The 19,792-nt window shown below is 41.1% G+C and overlaps 1 protein-coding gene across 7 annotated transcripts in view; it reads right to left on the bottom strand.

The window, feature by feature from the left end:
* The window catches only part of WTAP (WT1 associated protein), a 28,190-nt gene extending 16,821 nt beyond the window's left edge, over positions 1-11,369 (bottom strand). Inside the window, exons 1-3 of one of the 7 annotated variants that reach the window (XM_038526476.1) lie at positions 11,186-11,369; positions 3,375-3,412; positions 1,055-1,110 (exon numbers count right to left, since the gene is read on the bottom strand). In XM_038526476.1, the coding sequence (XP_038382404.1) occupies positions 1,055-1,110; positions 3,375-3,404 (86 nt within the window). In that variant the 5' untranslated portion in view covers positions 3,405-3,412; positions 11,186-11,369. Of the gene's footprint in view, positions 1-1,054; positions 1,111-3,374; positions 3,413-7,969; positions 8,160-9,567; positions 9,851-10,002; positions 10,418-10,886; positions 11,035-11,185 lie in introns of those variants that run through there. The other 6 variants (XM_038526478.1, XM_038526477.1, XM_038526472.1 and 3 more) reach the window with 6 other exon arrangements.
* Between the last annotated feature and the right edge of the window lie 8,423 nt (positions 11,370-19,792).

Here is a 19,792-nt window from a genome sequence, read left to right as displayed (position 1 = left end):
GCTCAGCAGTTGAGCATCTGCCTTCAGCTCAGGGCATGATCCCGCAGTCCTGGGATCGAGTCCCACATCGGGCTCCCTGCATGAAGCCTGCTTCTTCTCCCTCTGCCTATCTCTCTCTGTGTCTCTCAAAAATAAATAAAATGAATGAATGAATGAATGAATGAATGAATGAATAAAAAAAGAAAGAAAAAAAGAAAGGAGAGAGAGAAAGAAAGAAGGAAGGAAGGAAGGAAGGAAGGAAGGAAGGAAGGAAGGAAGGAAGGAAGGAAGGAAAAGAGAAAGAAACAGACTATAGAAAGTATGTACAAACAGTACATTAAATGACTTCAGGATACATTAACGTTAAAAACAAAACAATTGGGTAGCCCAGGTGGCTCAGCAGTTTAGCACCGCCTTTGGCCAAGAGCGTGATCCTGGAGACCCAGGATCGAGTCCTGCATCAGGCTCCCTGAACAGAGCCTACTTCTCCCTCTACCTGGGTCTCTGCCCCCCGCCCACCCCCGTGTCTCTCATGAATAAATAAATAAATAATCTAAAAATATATATATCTGGGGATCCCCGGGTGCGCAGCGGTTTGGCGCCTGCCTTTGGCCCAGGGCGCGATCCTGGAGACCCGGGATCGAATCCCACGTCGGGCTCCCTGCATGGAGCCTGCTTCTCCCTCTGCCTGTGTCTCTGCCCCTCTCTCTCTCTCTCTCTGTGACTATCATGAATAAATAAATAAAATCTTTAAAAAATAATAATGAAAATAGGGGATCCCTGAGTGGCTCAGCAGCTTAGTGACTGCCTTCAGCCCAGGGCGTGATCCTGGAGTCCCGGGATCGAGTCCCGTATCAGGCTCCCTGCATGGTGCCTGCTTCTCCCTCTGCCTGTGTCTCTGCCTCTGTGTGTGTGTGTGTGTGTGTGTGTCTTTCAAGAATAAGTAAAATCTTTAAAAATAAATAAAAATAAAAATAAAAATAAAATATATCTAACTTGAAAATAATTAATTATAGCCTAGAACCCCAATGTTCTATACAAAGTATTTTATATTTTTGATAAAAGAACATTTTACCTTAGAATTAACTCATCTCGTGCCATAACTTTGAAGTCTGTTTCACTCAGTCGAACCTATATAAAGAAAATTAAAATATGAACGGACTTGTTCTTCCTAAAGCTTTAAAATATTAAATGCCAATGACTTTTATATTCTTCATAAAGATAGGATCTTAACATTTTAATCCACCAATTGCTCCTTTCTGTTATTAGAAACACCCTTATTACTGGAGACACATAAAATCCTTCCCAAAGGAGCTCTGTGGTGAAACATAGAAAATCTCTCCAGAGGCTCAGATTAAATGGCTCAGTACATATTATTGGTTTTTTAAAAACTTGTATTATTGTTTTTAAAAGGTAAACTGTTTAATACAGGCATCATTCTTAAGGAAATACAAATTAAAACTCTAATAAACTATCACTACACACTTATTAGAATGGCTTAAAAAATAGTAGTAACACCAAATGCTGGAGGAAGATGTAGAGAAACCAAACTTTCACATTTTGCTGGTGAGAATGCCGGTCCAGCTATTCTGGAGAATCGTTTGGCAATTCCTTTTGAAACTAAAAATGGATGTGCCACACAACCAACCCAGCATACATCTCAAAGAAATAAAACTTTACTTTCCAACAGAAATCGGTCTATGAATGTTCACAGCTTTATTTGTATCAGCCCCCAAACTGCAAACCACCCAAATGTCCTTTAACAGGTGAATGATTAAACTATGACACATCCCTTCCCCTGGAATACTATATTCACACCATTAAAAAGAAACAGCCTATGGATCAACTTGGATAAGCCTCCAGGAAATTATACTGGGTGGGAAAAAAATATCTCAGAAAGTTATATATACTGCATGATTTCATTTGTACATTTGTGAAATAGCATAATTACTGAAATGGAGAACCAATTTGCAGTTGCCAAGGGTTTGGGATGGATGGGGCTATAAAATGACAAAATGGAAGCTTGTGGTAGTGGTTCAGTTAACTATTTTGTTTGTGGTAGTGCTTATAGTAAGTTACATTGTGATGAAACTACACAACTACACACACAATACATGTATAAGCTCTGTGTATTGTACGAATGTCAAGTTCCTGGTTTTCATACTGTTATGCAAGATTTCTGATGGTTATGCAAGATTAACACTGAAGAAAGCTGGATGAAGAGTGCACAAAACCTCCCTGACATTGCTTTGCAACTTCTGGTGTATTAGTAATTATTTCAGAATAAGAAGTTTAAAAAAATTGTTAAAAAAATTAAACAATACTCTAGCTAGCTGAAACTGCTTTATGAATTAAGAAATATTAAGTGTTTCTCTATACCAAATAAAGATTGTAAAGGTGAGGTACCTCTTCTGCATTAATATAAAATTAATGCTTTATCAGTTTCCTCCATAAGAAAAATGTTTCAAACCAGTAACATAGCATACTATTATAGAAGAGGGAAAAATCATTGTACCAAAAAATATATATGTATTAGAAGTCTAACAAAAAGCACACAGTTAATTTTGATGATTAAAACACAGTACAATTCCGTATTTCATGAACAATTTGACTTCAAAACTTAAGACAAATTTCCATAATCCTTTATCATCTAAATTGTTGATTTAAATATTCACTGGTTAATAAGCTCATACCCTGCTTTCCCTTTTGAATTATAAATTGTGGGATGCCTGGGTGGCTCAGTGGTTAAGCATCTGCCTTCAGCCCAGGGTGTGATCCTGGAGTCCCAGGATCAAGTCCCACATCAGGCTCCCAGCATGAAGCCTGCTTCTCTCTCTGCCTCTGTATCTCTCATGAATAAATAAATAATCTTAAAAAAAAAAAAGAATTATGAATTACTTTTAGAAACCATGTTATTTTGTAACTGTGTGTACAATAGTAACTAAACTGAATTAAGTTAGGGAAAGAGAAGAGGGGGAAAATGAGACTAGAAAACAACTTCAGAAGAAAAGGTAGAAAGAATCTAAGTACTACCTGTAACCTTTTGTTGAAAAATAAAGTGGTTTTACCTTACAAAGGCATTTAAAAAGTACCAAAAAAAAAAAAAGTAGTAACTTGTGAACTTGTGAAAAAATTTTGTTATGTAGGTGGAAGTATTTGTATAGTAAAGATTAAGAGTAGACCACAGAGATAATTATAATGCAAGTTTTCCAAAAAAACTGAAAATATTCTAAAAATACATTGCGTACAAGATACAATGTCTGGTACATTATACACCCACAATGCTAGTAGTGTTATAAGGCAGAGTGAAAAATAAGCAAATAAAGATGTCCTTTCAACTCTATTAATTGCTGCCCCCTCAAAGGACTTAAAAAACCTGTGGGAAAAAAACATACCTTTTTGGGAAGAGGTTCCTCGTTGGTCATCTTGAATCCTAGAAAAAAGGGGCAGAGAACAGATTCAATTGATGTTCTTCCAGTTAAGGTAGCAACAAGAAATACTGACTTTTCCAAATTTATTTGGGAACTCAGTTTTGACTAAACCATTAGATTACCTAGCAATAATTTTAGATTACAGAAACGTTACAAAAATATTACAGTGTTCCCATGTACTCTGTATCCACCTTCTCCTTTGTTAACTTCTTATATTACTACTGCTTTTAAGTTACCAAAAAAAAAAAAAATCCTTTGTAAAAAAGTATATCGTTCCTATTGATCTTCCCATAAAGGATTGATAGAAATACAACTTTTCTATGCATTCTTACAGCTCCCCCATGAGAGAGATCTTACAGAAGTGACATCGTTGTGCTAAAGTCAGACACTGACCTCAGGCAGTATCCCAGGCATCTCGCTGAAAGCGTATGAAGTGTAGTACCAGTTGCTAAGCCTTTCCTTTTACAGCATTGTTACAATAAGGTAGACAGAATCTTTTTTTTAAAGATTTTATTGTAATCATTTGATAGAGAAAGCACAAGCAGGGGGAGTGGCAGTGAGGGAGAAGCAGACTCCCTACTGAGCAATGAGCCCTGTATGGGCTCAATGCAGGACCCAATCCCAGGATGAGATCATGACCTGAGCTGAAGATAGATGCTTAACCAACTGAACCACCCAGGCAACCCAGTAGATAGATTCTATCATCGTGATAATTCGCTATTGTACAATGCTTAATACGGGATATATATTTAAATAGGAATTTTTTATTAAGGTATAATTTCATGCCCCAGGATATGTATCTCAAATTGGCTTTAATAAATTTTTGTTTTATACATTTTTACAAAATTTATTTCACTCTATTGCAAGCCATAGATTACAATAGAACTCTCATTAACTTTCTTATTTTTTTTAAGATTTATTTTTATTTATTTATGAGAGACAGAGAGAGAGAGGCGGAGACAACAGGAGGAAGGAGAAGCAGGCTCCATGCCAGGAGCCTGACGGGGGACTCGATCCCGGGACTCCAGGATCGCGCTCTGGGCCAAAGGCAGGCGCCAAACCGCTGAGCCACCCAGGGATCCCCTTCTTATGCTTTTTGAAAACACTTCTGTTACTTCCTAATATTCAAATAAGGTGACAAGCTAATTTAAATTTTTTCCTAGGTTTTATTTTCAACAGCACTGTCATGAATTTTCCCCTTATATTTTACACTTCCTTTATATTTATTTTATTTACCCATACTTCTTACACCCCAAGCTATTAAACACTTAACCAAACAGAAAGAAGTCATGGAGATGTGCAGCAAGGTAACTAATTATACTGTATTGCATGTTTGAAAGTTGCTAAGAGAATAAATCTTGAAGGTCTTCACAAGGAAAAAAGGAAAAATATTTTTCTAATTATGTGGTAACAGATGGTAACTAGGCTTACTTGTGGTGAGCATTTCATAATATACACAAATATCCGATAATGTGTACCTGAAACTGTTACGTGTCAATTATATCTCAATTTTCAAAAAATTAGCCAAAGAATTTATAGTGTAAAACTGAACTTTTAAAAGCCACTTGACTTCATATTATTTGAAATTCCTCAGAAGGACATAATCTTCCAATGCCATTTTTTTGTTGCATAGAATTCCCACTCTATAAATCAGATATACTAAATCATGGACTGCCATTAAAACCTCATTTTCAGACCAGATACAATGTGTTACAGAATTCAGCACATTTTAGGTAAAAAAAAATCATAAATCGATCATATATTACTGGCTTAATTCTTCCCTCTTTAATAATCTTATCATTGGATGCAGCAAGCAAAAACCTGAGTAATGTCATTTTTTTCTGAATTACTGAAGTTGATCAAATCTTTGACCAGTATCTATGAAGATATAACCATATCTTTATGATTTAAGGTCTGTATATTTTTCTTTTTTTTTTTTTCCCTTTAAATTGGTCCCTGTTTACTTTAGACCTCTTGTTGCCCAGTTTATACTCTGTTGGAAGTTAACAGACAGCTGCTTGGTGACTCTAACACGATACCAGTGATTCCAATCATTTGGAAAACAAAACTTCACCATGTTTATCCCCACAGAGGTCTACTTCTATTTTAGTATGTTTAAAGTATATTCACTCTACTTGACTGCAACCTATTGGAACCCAGAAATCAAGCCTGGCATTTCCTTGGAATTTCCCTTTCTCTGAGCAAGACATAATAGGCAAACATTGATTTTAGCCATATTTAACTAGTATAGGTATACCTATACATGCCACTAATCTGATTAAATCCTTCTAAAGGCTCCCCATCTCACTCAAAATAGTGCATGCCAATCCCTGCTGTGATCTCACATCAAGCTTTATTTTTCTGCATCGTTTTTCTTTTTTTCCTTTATTTATTCATGAGAGATACAGAGAAAGAGAGGCAGAGACACAGGCAGAGGGAGAAGCAGGCTCCATGGAGGGAGCCCCACGTGGGACTCGATCCCAGGACTCCAGGATCATGCCCTGGGCCGAAGGTAGCGTTAAACCACTGAGCCACCTGGGCTGCCCTTCTGCACTGTTCTTATCATGATCTGATATTTGATATTGTACATACTTATCTGTTTCTCTCAATTATAGAATAGGCTCCATGAGAACTTTTCATTCACTGCCGATGCCACAGTAGGCACTCAAACGTATGCTGAATGGAAGTATGAACAAATGAATTCGCTTCAATTAATACTGAAATTATAATAGCTAAATAAGCCAATCTAATTTTTCCCCAAAATAACCAAAATGACCCACTGTAAAATTCTGAGAATAAACGTGAAACCTAATGTAACAGATATCGTGATAAGCCTGCTTAGTGAGTTTAAAAACAGTTAAATTTATCACTGTGGATAGGCAGTCTACCTGTTAACTAATGGGCACTACAGCTACTCAGAATTTGTTATAAAACGTAAGCATTATGGATGTTACTCAATATAAATTCCAGCTTTAAATGCCTCTGCAACATGACACTTTCCCCAGGTTTATTTGTTCATTCTTAATACATATTCATATTATTCCATTAAAGTAAAATTAATTGCCAAGCTTAATTAGCAACAAATAAGCTACACTGTTTTTAAAGGGCACTTAAAGGACTAGGAGAAACATTAAAGAAGTTCTAATAACCCTACTTTTCCGTAAGAGGGTGGCAAACTTTGAAAACAAAAAAAATGCTGCAGAATTTGAGCCTGTTTCCTCATCCCAAAAAGGATGATCACCAACCACCAAGGTTCCAAATTATTAACCTACTTCTAAAGATAAACATTAATCTTTAGCATGGTGACTAGCACAAAATAAGCAATTATGTTTCCTTCTCCCCTTCAAAAAAAAACAAAAACAAAAACTCAATCACTACTTCTCCAAGAAACTGAAGGGATAATTCAGAGGTTGAGAACAATGAAAACATGCTCCTGTCTTTGTTTCTATTTCTAAGTCCCATTGCAGAATTCTTGGTGATCTCCAATTTTTAAAACTCTAAACGGGAAGTTTTTAAATTTTTTAACACTGGTTTATGTTCTTTTCTAAAAAGTCTGATGGTGGACAAATTTTAATTACACATCGCTTAAAGAATGTGTATATTTTCTTCAAAAATATAAGTTTATTAATTTGTGACATATGTCAAAGACAAATGCAGTTTTTGTATAAAGGCCTGTGTTTCGTGTTGACTCTCAGAGTCATGTATCATTCCAATGTTACAGGATATATGATTTGGGAATTCAAAGCATAAGCATTTTGAAAAAAAATTCCTAATTTTTAGCTATTGAAAAGTCAATCTTGGGACGCCTGGGAGGCTCAGGGTTTGACCATCTGCCTTTGGTTCAGGGCATGATCCTGGAGTCCTGGGATCCAGTCCCACATTGGGCTTCCTGCATGAAGCCTGCTTCTCCCTCTGCCTATGTCTCTGCCTCTCTCCCTGTGTCTCTCATGAATAAATTTTTTTTTAAATGTCAATCTTAAAAAAAAAAAAAAATGTCAATCTTTCCTTCAGAGTCCATAATAGGCCACAAGAGTTAAGCAGCCTGGCAAAAGGCAAATTAGAACAAGTCTTTTTTTTTTTTTTTAATATTTATTTATTTATTCAGAGAGAGAGGCAGAGACACAGGCAGAGGGAGAAGCAGGCTCCATGCAGGGAGCCTGATGTGTGACTTGATCTGGGGTCTCCAGGATCACACCCCGGGCTGCAGGCGGCGCTGCGTTATGGGCACTGCCCTAGAACAAGTTTAAATTTAAAAGTATCAACATTCAACTATTTAGCCAAAATAGAACTTGGTTCTCAAACTTAACTTTCACATTGCATGAATATACTAAGAAAATTATTATTCCCCAAGAAAATTTTTAAATTACAACTGGCAAGCATAATAGTCATCTAAGACAATTCTAGATTAATAAAGGTAATATATATCCCAGGTTCTTGGAACCATCTATTTTTGTATCAGAAAAATGGAATAACTAAAATATCTGGAGCTGAATCTTGAATCTTGGCGGGGGGGGGGGGGTAGATAGATGAATATATACTCATGGATGTGAGTCACACACCTAATAATCACAACTTTTCAAAGTTGAAATTAGCCTCCATTTTCCAGATGATGAACATGATTATGAGTCACTAGGTGATTAACTCTGGTCAAAACAGGTATTAATCAATAAACTGGGGGTTAGGATTCCAAATGCGGCACCTCTCAAAAGTTGGTAACTGATGAAGATGGATTATTCTTCCACTCTCCCATCCTCAACAATGAATAAGCTTCACGAAACAACACAGAAAAGCAAAAGAGAAAAAACAAACTTGGTCAATTTGGCTGCCTTTTAGAATGTTTAAGATTGGTTACAACCAATCTTAAAATTATGTAAACGTTTCGGTTATTCACATGGATTAATCCAGGGATAATTTCTTAAAATCCAGACCTCAAGAACCACCACATACTCTTGATGCCTTTACACTGAGAAACACTTTATGATGGAGAGTTCAGTTTTGGTTGGCTAGGTGCCTAGCATCCCAGATCCCAGTACTTCACTGGCTTTTAGCATTACGATCCTAAATTATGCAATGCAGTTCTCTCTTAGGCGAACACCAGCCAACACAATTTGAGAAACCATGTACAATTTGAGAAACATTAGTTTGAGAAACTAATCATAACTGAACTCAAGAAACTAATAACCTGACAGCATACAACCCTGGCTCTAGTAAAAAGGGTACCATAGTTAGGAGCTGGATGACCACTTCTTCCTAACTCTGATCAGTCTCGGATCTTGAGCAAGTCACTTAACTCTGAACTGCAGTCTCCAAATCAGTGAGAGAGAAAGAGAGAGAAACCAATTTTACCTGCCTCACAGTGTTGCAAATCTCAATGCTCAAGTGCCACAAAAATGTTACACAAAAAGATTTTTCATAGAAAATATCAACATCAGGGATCCCTGGGTGGCGCAGCGGTTTGGCGCCTGCCTTTGGCCCAGGGCACGATCCTGGAGACCCAGGATCGAATCCCACATCGGGCTCCCGGTGCATGGAGCCTGCTTCTCCCTCTGCCTGTGTCTCTGCGCCTCTCTCTCTCTCTCTGTGACTATCATAAATAAATAAAAATTAAAAAAAAAAAAAATAGAAAATATCAACATCAAAAGATAATTTTAATGTGCACTAAAAAAATTAAACTAAATTTCACCAACTACATTTTCAAGAGTGGAGAATATTTATTTATAGACCCACTTCTAACCTGATGGACCAGCTTAATAATCCAATGGGATATACGGTTATGGGAATACTGAAAAGTTTTTCCGAGAAGCTGAATATCAGAAAACGTTTAGAGGTAAACAAATAGAAGATAAAAAAAAAATACGAACGAGCATAAAACCAAACAGTACCTAGATCTTGTTTTGGTAAAAGACCCATCAACATAAAAATTTTAAGAGTAAAATTTTGTATTCTTAAAAAAAAAATTTTTTTAAAGCAAGGTAACATAAATTATATGAAAAGACTGCCAAGTACAGGAATTCTATACTACATACATACAAGCATAGAAGGGACTTTTGAAAGCTTTAACGTCCTGCACAAATACAATTATTACAGCTCTTGTCTCTATCTACATCGTACAGCTACTACAGATTTTCTATGTCATATACAGTAACTCATTTCTAACCTTTCTAATATTTTGAGCAGGCATCCTCAAAATTGAATCAGGAAATCCAGACGTTAAGTTCTGATGAGCTGAAGTCAAACAGCAGTGCCTGGGACACACTTCTAATTATTACCTTCCTCCTACGGGTCTTAGAAATTTATGCTTCAGTTCTACCCCTGAGAGATGAAAATACTGACCACTTGGCTATAGCCATTTGTTTAGAGTAAGGTTAAGATCTAACATCTTACATTTTGTAACTCCCAAAATACACCCACACCCACCCAAGCCCTTAAAATTTAACTTCATCCTCATCACATGCCACCTGGCGGACCGCAATTTCCCTCCCCGGCTTGCCTCATTCGATGCTACTGAACGACAGGAGTTAAGAAAAATGTAGGTACCTTGAAAATATTTCCCCACATCGTTGTTTTCTGTTTTTGTTTTTTTTTTTCTTACCGGATGTTTGAATGTCGACAATACATGCACCTATCGTAGGAAACTCAATGGTCAGAACTGAAGAATTAAAAAACGAGAACTCTTGATAAATCTGTGACTTGTACTTCTCCTCCTCAGTGATGGAATTAACTAAATTCTAGGAGACCCACAACCAGGCGGACACAGCTCACGGCTGTAAATACACTCACGGAAACCCGCTGCCACTCAGGGCCAAAGAACCGTCTTTTTACTTTAGAAACACCATTATTGAGGATTTTTAACACAGTCTTTTGAGATCAAAACAAGAATTTGGGACATTTTTTCCCATGGATCCTCTGACCGATGCAATGTGGTGTTTCGGAGGAAAAAAAAAGAAAAACAAAACAAAACACAAAAAACAGGTAATAACAGCCTGAGAGAGACTCGAGACGAGACTTAAGAAATTTCCCCCAAGCCTCCCTTCTACTGAATTGACAGACTGCTTTCTCTGTTCAGAATGCATGCAATCATTTAAAAATGGAAGTCTCCGGGAGGACGCAGCTGCAGTCACAGGCTACTGCGCGACGTGCAGGGTGGTCCTCGAGCCCGTCGGTGCCGCCGACCCCCGGGCTCCGGCGGAGAGCGGCGGGAGGGGGCGACACCGAGGGGGGGACGCGCCGCGCACCGAGGGGGCGGCCTCCACGGTCGCCCCCGGGACGCAGAGCGGAGGCAAAATGGCCTCGGGGAGGCGGAAGTGTCCCCGCGGCGGGAAGCAGGCGCCGCTAACGGGAGGCCGGCGGGCCCGGGAGCCCCGGCTCGCCCCGGCTCGCCCCGCGCGCTCTGCCCGCCCCTTCCCGGGCGGCCGCGCCTCAGCCCTCGGGACCCGGAGGTCCTCGCGGCCGCTCCCGCCGGCGGCCCGCACCTACCTCTCCGGACGGAGGCCGCGCCGGCGCCGCCAGTCACATAGGCCGAGGCTCCGCCGCCCGCTCGCCGCCCAGGCCGCCACACCGCACCGCCCCGGCCCCCGCGCTCCTCCTCTCGCCGCAGCCCCGGCGCTCCCCTTTATTTGCGGGTCTCGCTGCCACAAAATGGCGCTGAGGGAGGACGCGAGGCCCCGAGGCCCCACCCCCTTCCCGCTCCTCCCGCCGCCGCGCCCCGCCCCGCCCCGCCGCAGCCTCCGCCCGCCCCGGTCGCCGCCCCGCCATGTTCGCGGCGGCCCACTCACCGAGTCGCCTCGCGGGCGCGGCCGCGGCCACGGCCCGTCGCTGGGCCCCGCCGCAGGGAGGAAAGGCCAGGGCGCGGCGTCCGCCCGAGCCCCCAAGCGCTAAGCGAGGAGCGAGGAGCTGCGCTTGCTGGCACGCGGCGCGGCCTCGGAGCGCTGCGAACTCGGCGGCGGCGGCGGGGGCGGCGGGGGCGGGGGCGCCGGCGGGCGGGGGGGGAGCGGGCCGCGGGGAGGGGTGGGCGGCGAGGTCGGAGGTCAGCCGCGGGGCATCACGGGAAGGGCGGCGGGGGTCGCGATTGGCGGCGCGGGGCGGACGCGCTCGCCGGGCCACCTGCGGCTGCGGCGCGGCCTCCGGCGGAGGAATCCGGGCCGGGCGGCGCGCGATTGGCCGCGGTGTGGTGCAGCGCCCGCCGGTGATGCTTCCGCGCGCTGCCGGGCCAGGTGCAACCCCAGGAGCTAGGCCGTGGGTGGGAGGACGGGCCGCGGAGGCTTGGCTTAGCCTTGCCGTTGGAGGACTTGGAAACCGGCGTTCCCGTGGAGCGCGGCGCCCCGCCGGGCGCTCGGGGCGTCCGCGCCTTGACATCTCGCGGCTAGACGGCGGGGCTATTGTCTAGCGGGTGGGGGTTGTGCCCGGGTCAGCTGCTCTAGCACCCCGCAAACCCAGAAGCGCGGGGAAGGCGAGCCCTGGAGTTTTTAATGAACCCTATAAAACACGATTTATAATTTGGATATACTCCCTTATGCAAGACCTTGTGTCACCCGGGCCATTGCATAAGAACGATGGTGTTACCTGCTAAACGTGAAACAGTCTCTTACACTTCCTACGAGGGTTCAGGTAATTCTTCTGATCTTCCCTTATCCGGCTTGGCTAAGAGTGCTTACCCCTGGAGGAGCTGTCCTGAAATGAGGTGATTTATACGGATAAGATTAAAGTGGACTCCAGATAAACATCTGGTATGTTCCCAGCAAGTGATAATGGAGAAAATATTTGCAACTTACATCACAGGGAATCTTAAAAACGGAAAAAAAAAAAAAAAAAAGAAGAAGAAGACCAAGATCCGAAGAGAATTTTTGGGAAAGAACGTGAGCAGACAATTCACAGAAAAGAATAGCAGTAGTCCTTAAACATAAAAGGCGGTTTGTCCTCACTTATAATGGAAGTCACATTAAAATTACAAGGCCCTGGAGAAGCAGTGCTCATAAATTTCTTGGTGTCAGTGGGGAAAAATGGTTCAAGCCCTATGGAGTACCAAAATTACATTTGCATCTATTCTTATATCTTGCAATTCTACTTCTGACCCTAACCTTATTCTGAAAATACACTACCACAAATAGAAACAACATGTAGGCAAGGTTATTTGTTGCAGTGTCATTTTCATAACAAAAGTTTGGAAATAACCCGAGTATCCATTAATAGGGAGCTAGTTGGACATGATAAAACGGTACAATGGAATACAAAGCAGCCATAAGAAAAGAATTGGGTTGCTTTGGAATGAGTCCCAGGTTATATGGAAAATTGGAAGGATATCCCAGAAACAAACGGTTACCTACAGAGGATTGTGGAAAGCATGCGGGGGAAAGAAGTAGAAGCAAGACATCTAATTTTGAACTTCTAGACTTTTACATAGCCAAAAAGTAAATAAAGGAAACAAAATAAATCCAATGTTGGAAGCATATTGAAACAAACAAACTTAACTGTGAGTCAAATTGGTAACTAATATTGTTACCCATAGAAAAGAATTATTCCTCCAGGGCTTTTGAACATAGTACTCAGGTGACATCTATGGTGAGATATATTCTAAAGATGAAAAAGGACTGCAAAGGAATCTTAGGTTTTTCTCAATGTTTACAATTAATGGCAATACTATTGCTGTGGTTTTTAAACTATATATGTATATATATGTAGATATATAATAGGATAACAACTAATAATTCTAACTTTTAAGGGGAGGAGAAAATGAGGTTCAAATATAAAGACCGGGATCCCTGGGTGGCGCAGCGGTTTGGCGCCTGCCTTTGGCCCAGGGCGCGATCCTGGAGACCCGGGATCGAATCCCACATCGGGCCCCCGGTGCATGGAGCCTGCTTCTCCCTCTGCCTGTGTCTCTGCCTCTCTCTCTCTCTCTCTCTGTGACTATCATGAATAAATAAATAAAAATTAAAAAAAAAAAAAAACAAATATAAAGACCAAGGGAGTTCAGAAAAAGCCTGTAATACATTTAAATTATAAGTATCAATTTGAGCAAATGATTTTAAAAATAAATTTCCTAGTCCTGTCCACTGAAATAGCACTGGGGTGACAAACTGTCCCAGAGGGTTTCCCAGGATGCTGCAATTTCAGTGTTAAACCTGGAACTGTCAGAGGCAACCCAGGGTGGTTGGTCACCTTCAGGAACAATGAGCATACTTGCCATCCAGATCTGGTTTCTAAATTCCATTCCATAATAAATAGATCCAAAGCTCTTTGGAAAATTGGCTGATTCCAGTCTGGGGCAGAGAAAGTACAGGATGAGTCAGACATTTTGTGCCTAAATGCAGAGAAAGTGCTTAAGCTAATAAAGATATGTCAACAGGACTTAGGAAAACAGGCAAAACTGATCTATAGGAATAGAAGTCAAATCAATCATTGGCTGGTGGGGAGAGGGGAGCATGACACGACTGGAAAGGAAAATAAGGAACTTTGGGGGGTTATGAAAATATTCTACATCATGATTAAGATGGTGCTTACCCACATATATATGTGTGTATATATGTATATGTATATATATATATATATCAACAGTCATCACTACACCACTAAAATGGGTCCACTTAATGTCAACTTTACCTCATATAAGTTATATATATTACTTTCATGTACTTAATATGAATTAACTCCCATGTGTATGTAAATTATACTTCAATAGTGTGGAAATAAATGAAGACCAGCCAAAAGAGAAAAGCAAAGGCTATTTATTCGGAGCCTGCCATGATACGAGAGTCAGCCACCATCACTTGCATTTTGGCAGAGACTCAAAGGTAGGCATGGGAGTGGGAAAGCTTCACAGAGGAAAAAAGGAATGGCTTCAGGTGGGCCCTGTTGGAAGCAATAGGCATGGAAAAGCTGAAGGTGACTAGGAGCAGGGCATCCTATGTGATTGACCAGGAGTGCAGATTTGACTTTCTCTGATTAAATCTGTGGTGGAAGTGGGGATGAAAATTAGAGAAACTGTGAAATTTTAATCAAGTCCTGGCCATTTGGGGCTAAGGAGAAAAGAAAAGTTCTTTAGAACTTAGAACTAAGTTCTTGTTTATCTGCCTGAATTCTTACTTGCAATGGCAATCTGACTTCCTCTCCAAGTCAGTATTACAGGAAGCTAGCTGGCTTCCTCACTCATTAGTGTACATAAGGGGCAGGTTGCTGCAGGTTGTGGGTCAGAATTACATATTTTTAAAGATTTTATTTATTTGAGAGAGAGAAAGCATGAGTAGAGCAGAAGCAAGCTTCCTGCTGAGCAGGGAGCCCCACATGGGGCTCCATCCCAGGACCCTGGGATCATGAACTGATCCAAAGCCCCACGCTTAACTGACTGAGCCACCCAGGCGCCCCCAAAATTCTATTTTTATCTATAGTCTGGTCATATCCATTTGTATATCCAGTCTTCAAAAAGTAAATTTTTAAAGGACACAGGAACCAACTTGAAGCATCTGCCACAGGCCACATTCAGCGCAATTTTAACATAAAAAGGAAATGGCAACAATTAATTGTAAATACTGAATAGATGAAAATCTATGACCCTACAGTTAAACTTGATGAAAGACAGGGTGGAGAACAATTTTCCATCATTGGAAATGACTGTTAGATCAAATCACTCTGATAATGAGCTATTCACGGTAACATAGTATTTGCCCTCCCTTTTGTTTGTTTATTGAAAAAGAGAATTGTGGTTCACTCCTGGTTTAATAAGGAAAACCTCTTCTTTACAATAGAATGCTAGCAAATAAATGTAGAATAAATAATGTAATTAGCAAATAACTAGTATGCAAATCTTAAATAAGTCAAGGATCATTTATGGACTTTAAAACCTTTAGATGACAGATTGTTGGGAAATGGGAGCATACATTTGAAACCAAAATAACATTTCTCAGGTTATTATCTAATTGTGAAGAGAATATATTTGTATAGTGGAGTCATCTGGTGGTCACCATCTGAACAATATGAACAAATTTAGAATCTGTAATAGTGGGAAAACCTCCAATTTACAGAAAATAGTAAAAAAAAAAAAAAGTTATGGCACTAGCAAAAATATTCTCCCCAAAATTTAATGAAACTGTAAGCAATAAATATTTATTGAGCACCTGAGTTAGGTCTAGCACAGTCCTCAATATCAATATCCACCCAACTTTAAGCTGCAATTTCAAAAGAGTTACCAAAGTGTGCTGAAAGTTACTTACATTTGACTTTTTATTTATTTTTAAATATTTATTCATGAGAGACACAGAGACATAGGTAGAGAGAGAGGCAGGCTCCATGCAAGGAGCCTGATGTGGGACTCAATCTCAGGACTCCAGGATCACACCCTGGGCCAAAGGCAAGCACTTATCCACTGAGCCACCCAGGCTTCCCATGTTTGGCTGTTTTAAATAGCACATGCTGTTGAGTGAAGTAAATTGGCCACTTCTTTCCCGTCAACCTAGTAGTTAGCCTATAACCAATAATGCTACTACTTTGACTTAGGCATCATCTAATAAAATGCGAATAGGAAAAAAGAGAGGAAGAAGAAAAAAAAAGGCATTCACAGTAAGTCTAGCCTTTGTCGTTGGCATATAAGAAGTCCAGGGAACCTGGAGATGGGCAGAATTGGCATTTAAAGAAGTTGGCAGTGATTCACAGAGTTCTGAGCTCAGAGATGGCATGACCATGACCCTGAGCATGTCAAGTTTTTCCATGAGTCATTAACTTTTGCTTGGTCCATTCTTTCTGTCTGCCTTGCTCTTTCGACTCTTCCTTACCAGGTTATCTCCTGTTACACATTAGTAATTAGCTTTAGAGGCATTCTTTAGCCGATTATGTGTCAGTCATAGAGATTTGTAGTTTTACATATATGGCTGTTAAACAAAGCTTTCTAGACAATTTTCTCTTTTTAACCTAGTGGGTTTTACAAGTACTTTCTTATAAAGTTTTTCTTTGAACCTCAATGCAATATACTAACCAAATGTATCTATTTTTTCAGGTTTAGTTTACATTTTTTAACTGTAAAGCTAATGATGTTTAGTCTTTGCAGACCACAAAGAACTCCATTGGTACTCTTTAAACAATTTTTTAAAAAAATATTATATTTATATAATAATTTCTACCAGTACTATTTTAAAAATGCTATTTCACTGTACCAATCTCCTTGAATATAATTCTGAACAATTTCCAGGCTTTGTTTCCTTGTTTGGTTGTTTTTTTTTTTTTAAGATTTTATTTATTTATTCATGAGAGACACACACACAGAGGCAGAGACACAGGCAGAGGAAGAAGCAGGCTCCATGCAGGGAACCCGACGTGGGACTCGATCCCAGGTCTCCAGGATCACACCCTAGGCTGCAGGTGGTGCCAAATCGCTGCACCACCGGAGCTGCCAGGTTGTTTTTTTTTTTTTTTTTTTTTTTTTAGGATTTTATTTATTTATTTGAGAGAGTGACAGCACGAGGCAGGGAGGGGTAAGGGGGTGGAAGAAGCAGACTCCCCACTGAGCAGGGAGCCCAATGCAGGGCTCAATCCCAGGACTCCGGGATCATGACCTGAGCGAAGGCATATGCTTAACCGACTAAGCCACCCAGGTGCCCCTTCTTGTACTGTTTTGAATCAGTGTATTTGTTATATACCCATGAAACATTGATTAAATACCTGTCACACTGTACTAAGAACAAATGAAATTTTATCCCTTAACAGTGGCTATACAGTGAAGTTTCAATCATTCTGAATCCTTGGTGGGGGCAGGGAGCAGAGATAATAGAGGTGTGGGGAACTTAGAATCACTTGTTCTTGGAAACAGGCTTGTCTAGTTCCTGGAAAATCCCTTTATTATAAAATAAAATAAATTAAAATAAAATTTAAAAAAGGCAGACCAAGATAATTTCCCTATCATGATCTCTGTCCTTGTTACCATTCAGTGCAAATAACTGCTTTCTGAAAAGGATTCAGTGTGCCAACATGACTAAGCATCACTGTACTCCTTCCAGCTTCCACCAGGGTACCATGGCACACACTGCTGGGAGCCATGTTCCTCTTCTTGCTGATGGTTTCCTGATGGTTGTTTGAGTCATAATATCTTCAGCCCAGGGAATGAATTATGGCCAGTATGAGCCAATGTTTCTTAACAGGAGTGCTACTGATATTCTGGGTAGAATGAATTTGTGTGTGTGTGTGTAAAAGTATTCTGTGCATTTTAGAACATTATGCATCCCAATACAAACCCACTAAACGCCAATAGTATCTCTCTGTGTGACACCTGAAAGTGCCCCCTCTATATTTCAAATACCTCGTATGGGCAGGATTCACCTGATGAGAACCTTAGCTGATTAAGGAATTAAGATCTTCTTGACCCAAATCATGACACCTCGTCTTCCAGTGGGCAGAATTGGCCAATTGACCAGTTTTGCCCAGGACCAGAGGAAATCTCCTGGGACTACAAAGAAAGGCTTTTCTTTCTGATAAGAGAGATGTGCTTTCCCCCCCCCTCCCTTCCTCTTAACAGTCTGGGAGAGACTGTGATTGTGATGCTTGCACCTATAAGAACCATCTCCTGATCAGGAAGTATCAAATGGGAAAACAGAGACCAGGGACGCCTGGGTGGCTCAGCAGTTGAGCATCTGCCTTTGGCTCAGGGCATGATCCCAGAATCCAGGATCAGAGTCCCATGTCAGGCTCCCTGCATGGGGCCTGACTTCTCCCTCTGCCTATGTCTGCTCTCTCTCTCTCTGTGTCTCTCATGAATAAATAAACAAAATCTTAAAAAAGAAAGAAAGAAAGAAAGAAAGAAAGAAAGAAAGAAAGAAAGAAAGAAAGAAAGAAAAGAAAGAAAGAAAGAAAGAAAGAAAGAAAGAAAGAAAGAAAGAAAGAAGAAAGAAAGAAAGAAAGAAAAGAAAGAAAAGAAAGACCAGCCTGCTGAGAATACAGAGTAGGGAGTGAAAAGTCCTTGGATCCTGGATGACATTGTTAAGCTTCCAGATGAACCCAGGTACTGTCAACTGTTGGGCTTTTTATGAAAATAGAAATGTACTTATATTTTATTTTTTTAAAGATTTTATTTATTTATTCATAGACACACAGAGAGAGAGAGAGGCAGAGACACAGGCAGAGGGAGAAGCGGCTCCATGCAGGGAGCCCAATGTGGGACTTGATCCCAAGTCTCCAGGATCACACCCCAGGCTGCATGTGGCACCAAACTGCTACGCCACCGCCACCGGGGCTGCCCTGTACTTATATTTTAAATCACTGTCCATCAGGGTGCCTGTTAAAACATCACCAAACACGTTCTGACTTACCTGGTTAAGGAAAGAGAGTATTTACATGATAAACAAGTTAAAGAAAATGGGAAGAGGGACGCCTGGGTGGCTCAGCAGCTGAGTGTCTGCCTTTGGCTCAGGGCGTGATCCTGGAGTTCCGGGATTGAGTCCCACATCGGGCCCCCAGCGAGGAGCCTGCCTCTCCTTCGGTCTATGTCTCGGCCTCTCTCTGTGTGTGTCTCTCATGAATAAATAAACAAAATCTTAAAAAAAGAAAAGAAAAGAAAAGAAAGAAAATGGGAAGAGGGACACCTGGGTGGCTCAGTGTTGAGTCCCAGAGTTCCTGGATGAGTCCCACATGGGGCTCCCTGCAGGGAGCCTGCTTCTTCCTCTGCCTGTCTCTGCCTCTCTCTGTGTCTCTCTTAAATAAATGAAACCTCTTCTTTTTTAAATTATTATTTTTTAAGATTAAGGCTCCCATAGGGAGCCTGATGCAGAACTTCGATCCCAGGACTCTGGGTTGAAGGCAGACGCACAAACACTGAGCCACCCAGGTGCCCCACCTCTTCTAATTTTTAAAAAGGACAGCCTTCTATTCCCCACAAGTTAAAGAACAGGAGACAGTCCATCCAAAAACCATGTGCCTGACTCACTCCTGATCATTGAAAATCTGTACTTCTGCCAGAGAAAAGCGGTTGTCCCAGTCACCATGCTGACCACCTGCTACAGACATCTGTTAGCAACAACATAATTTATTTTCATTGCTCTTTCCTGCCTTTTTTAACCTCTTTTCTCTGTCTCACTCATCTGTGTTTAGGGCTACTGGCCACAGCCAGATCTTTATCTTTTCTCATGGAAAACTCCAACAGCCTCCTCTGCCACTCATCAAAACCATCTTCCACACAGCAATTCTGGGAGATTTCCACTGTTGGGATAATGGAGCAGACATACCACTCCATGTTTCTCTCACGAAGCACAACACAAAATCCTGCACGTTAACCTATGAAAACAAACACGAGAAAAGCACACTGCCTAGGGGCATAAGGACCAGAGGACAACACAAAGGTTGCCCCGCATTCCGTGGGCTTTCTTTTTGCTTCTTATACCTCAGAAGCAAGCAATCTGGAAATACCA

This window comes from Canis lupus, chromosome 1 (assembly GCF_011100685.1).
Source record: "Canis lupus familiaris isolate Mischka breed German Shepherd chromosome 1, alternate assembly UU_Cfam_GSD_1.0, whole genome shotgun sequence".
NCBI classification, from domain to species: Eukaryota; Metazoa; Chordata; class Mammalia; order Carnivora; family Canidae; genus Canis; species Canis lupus.
This window is presented reverse-complemented; position numbering and strand designations above follow the sequence as displayed.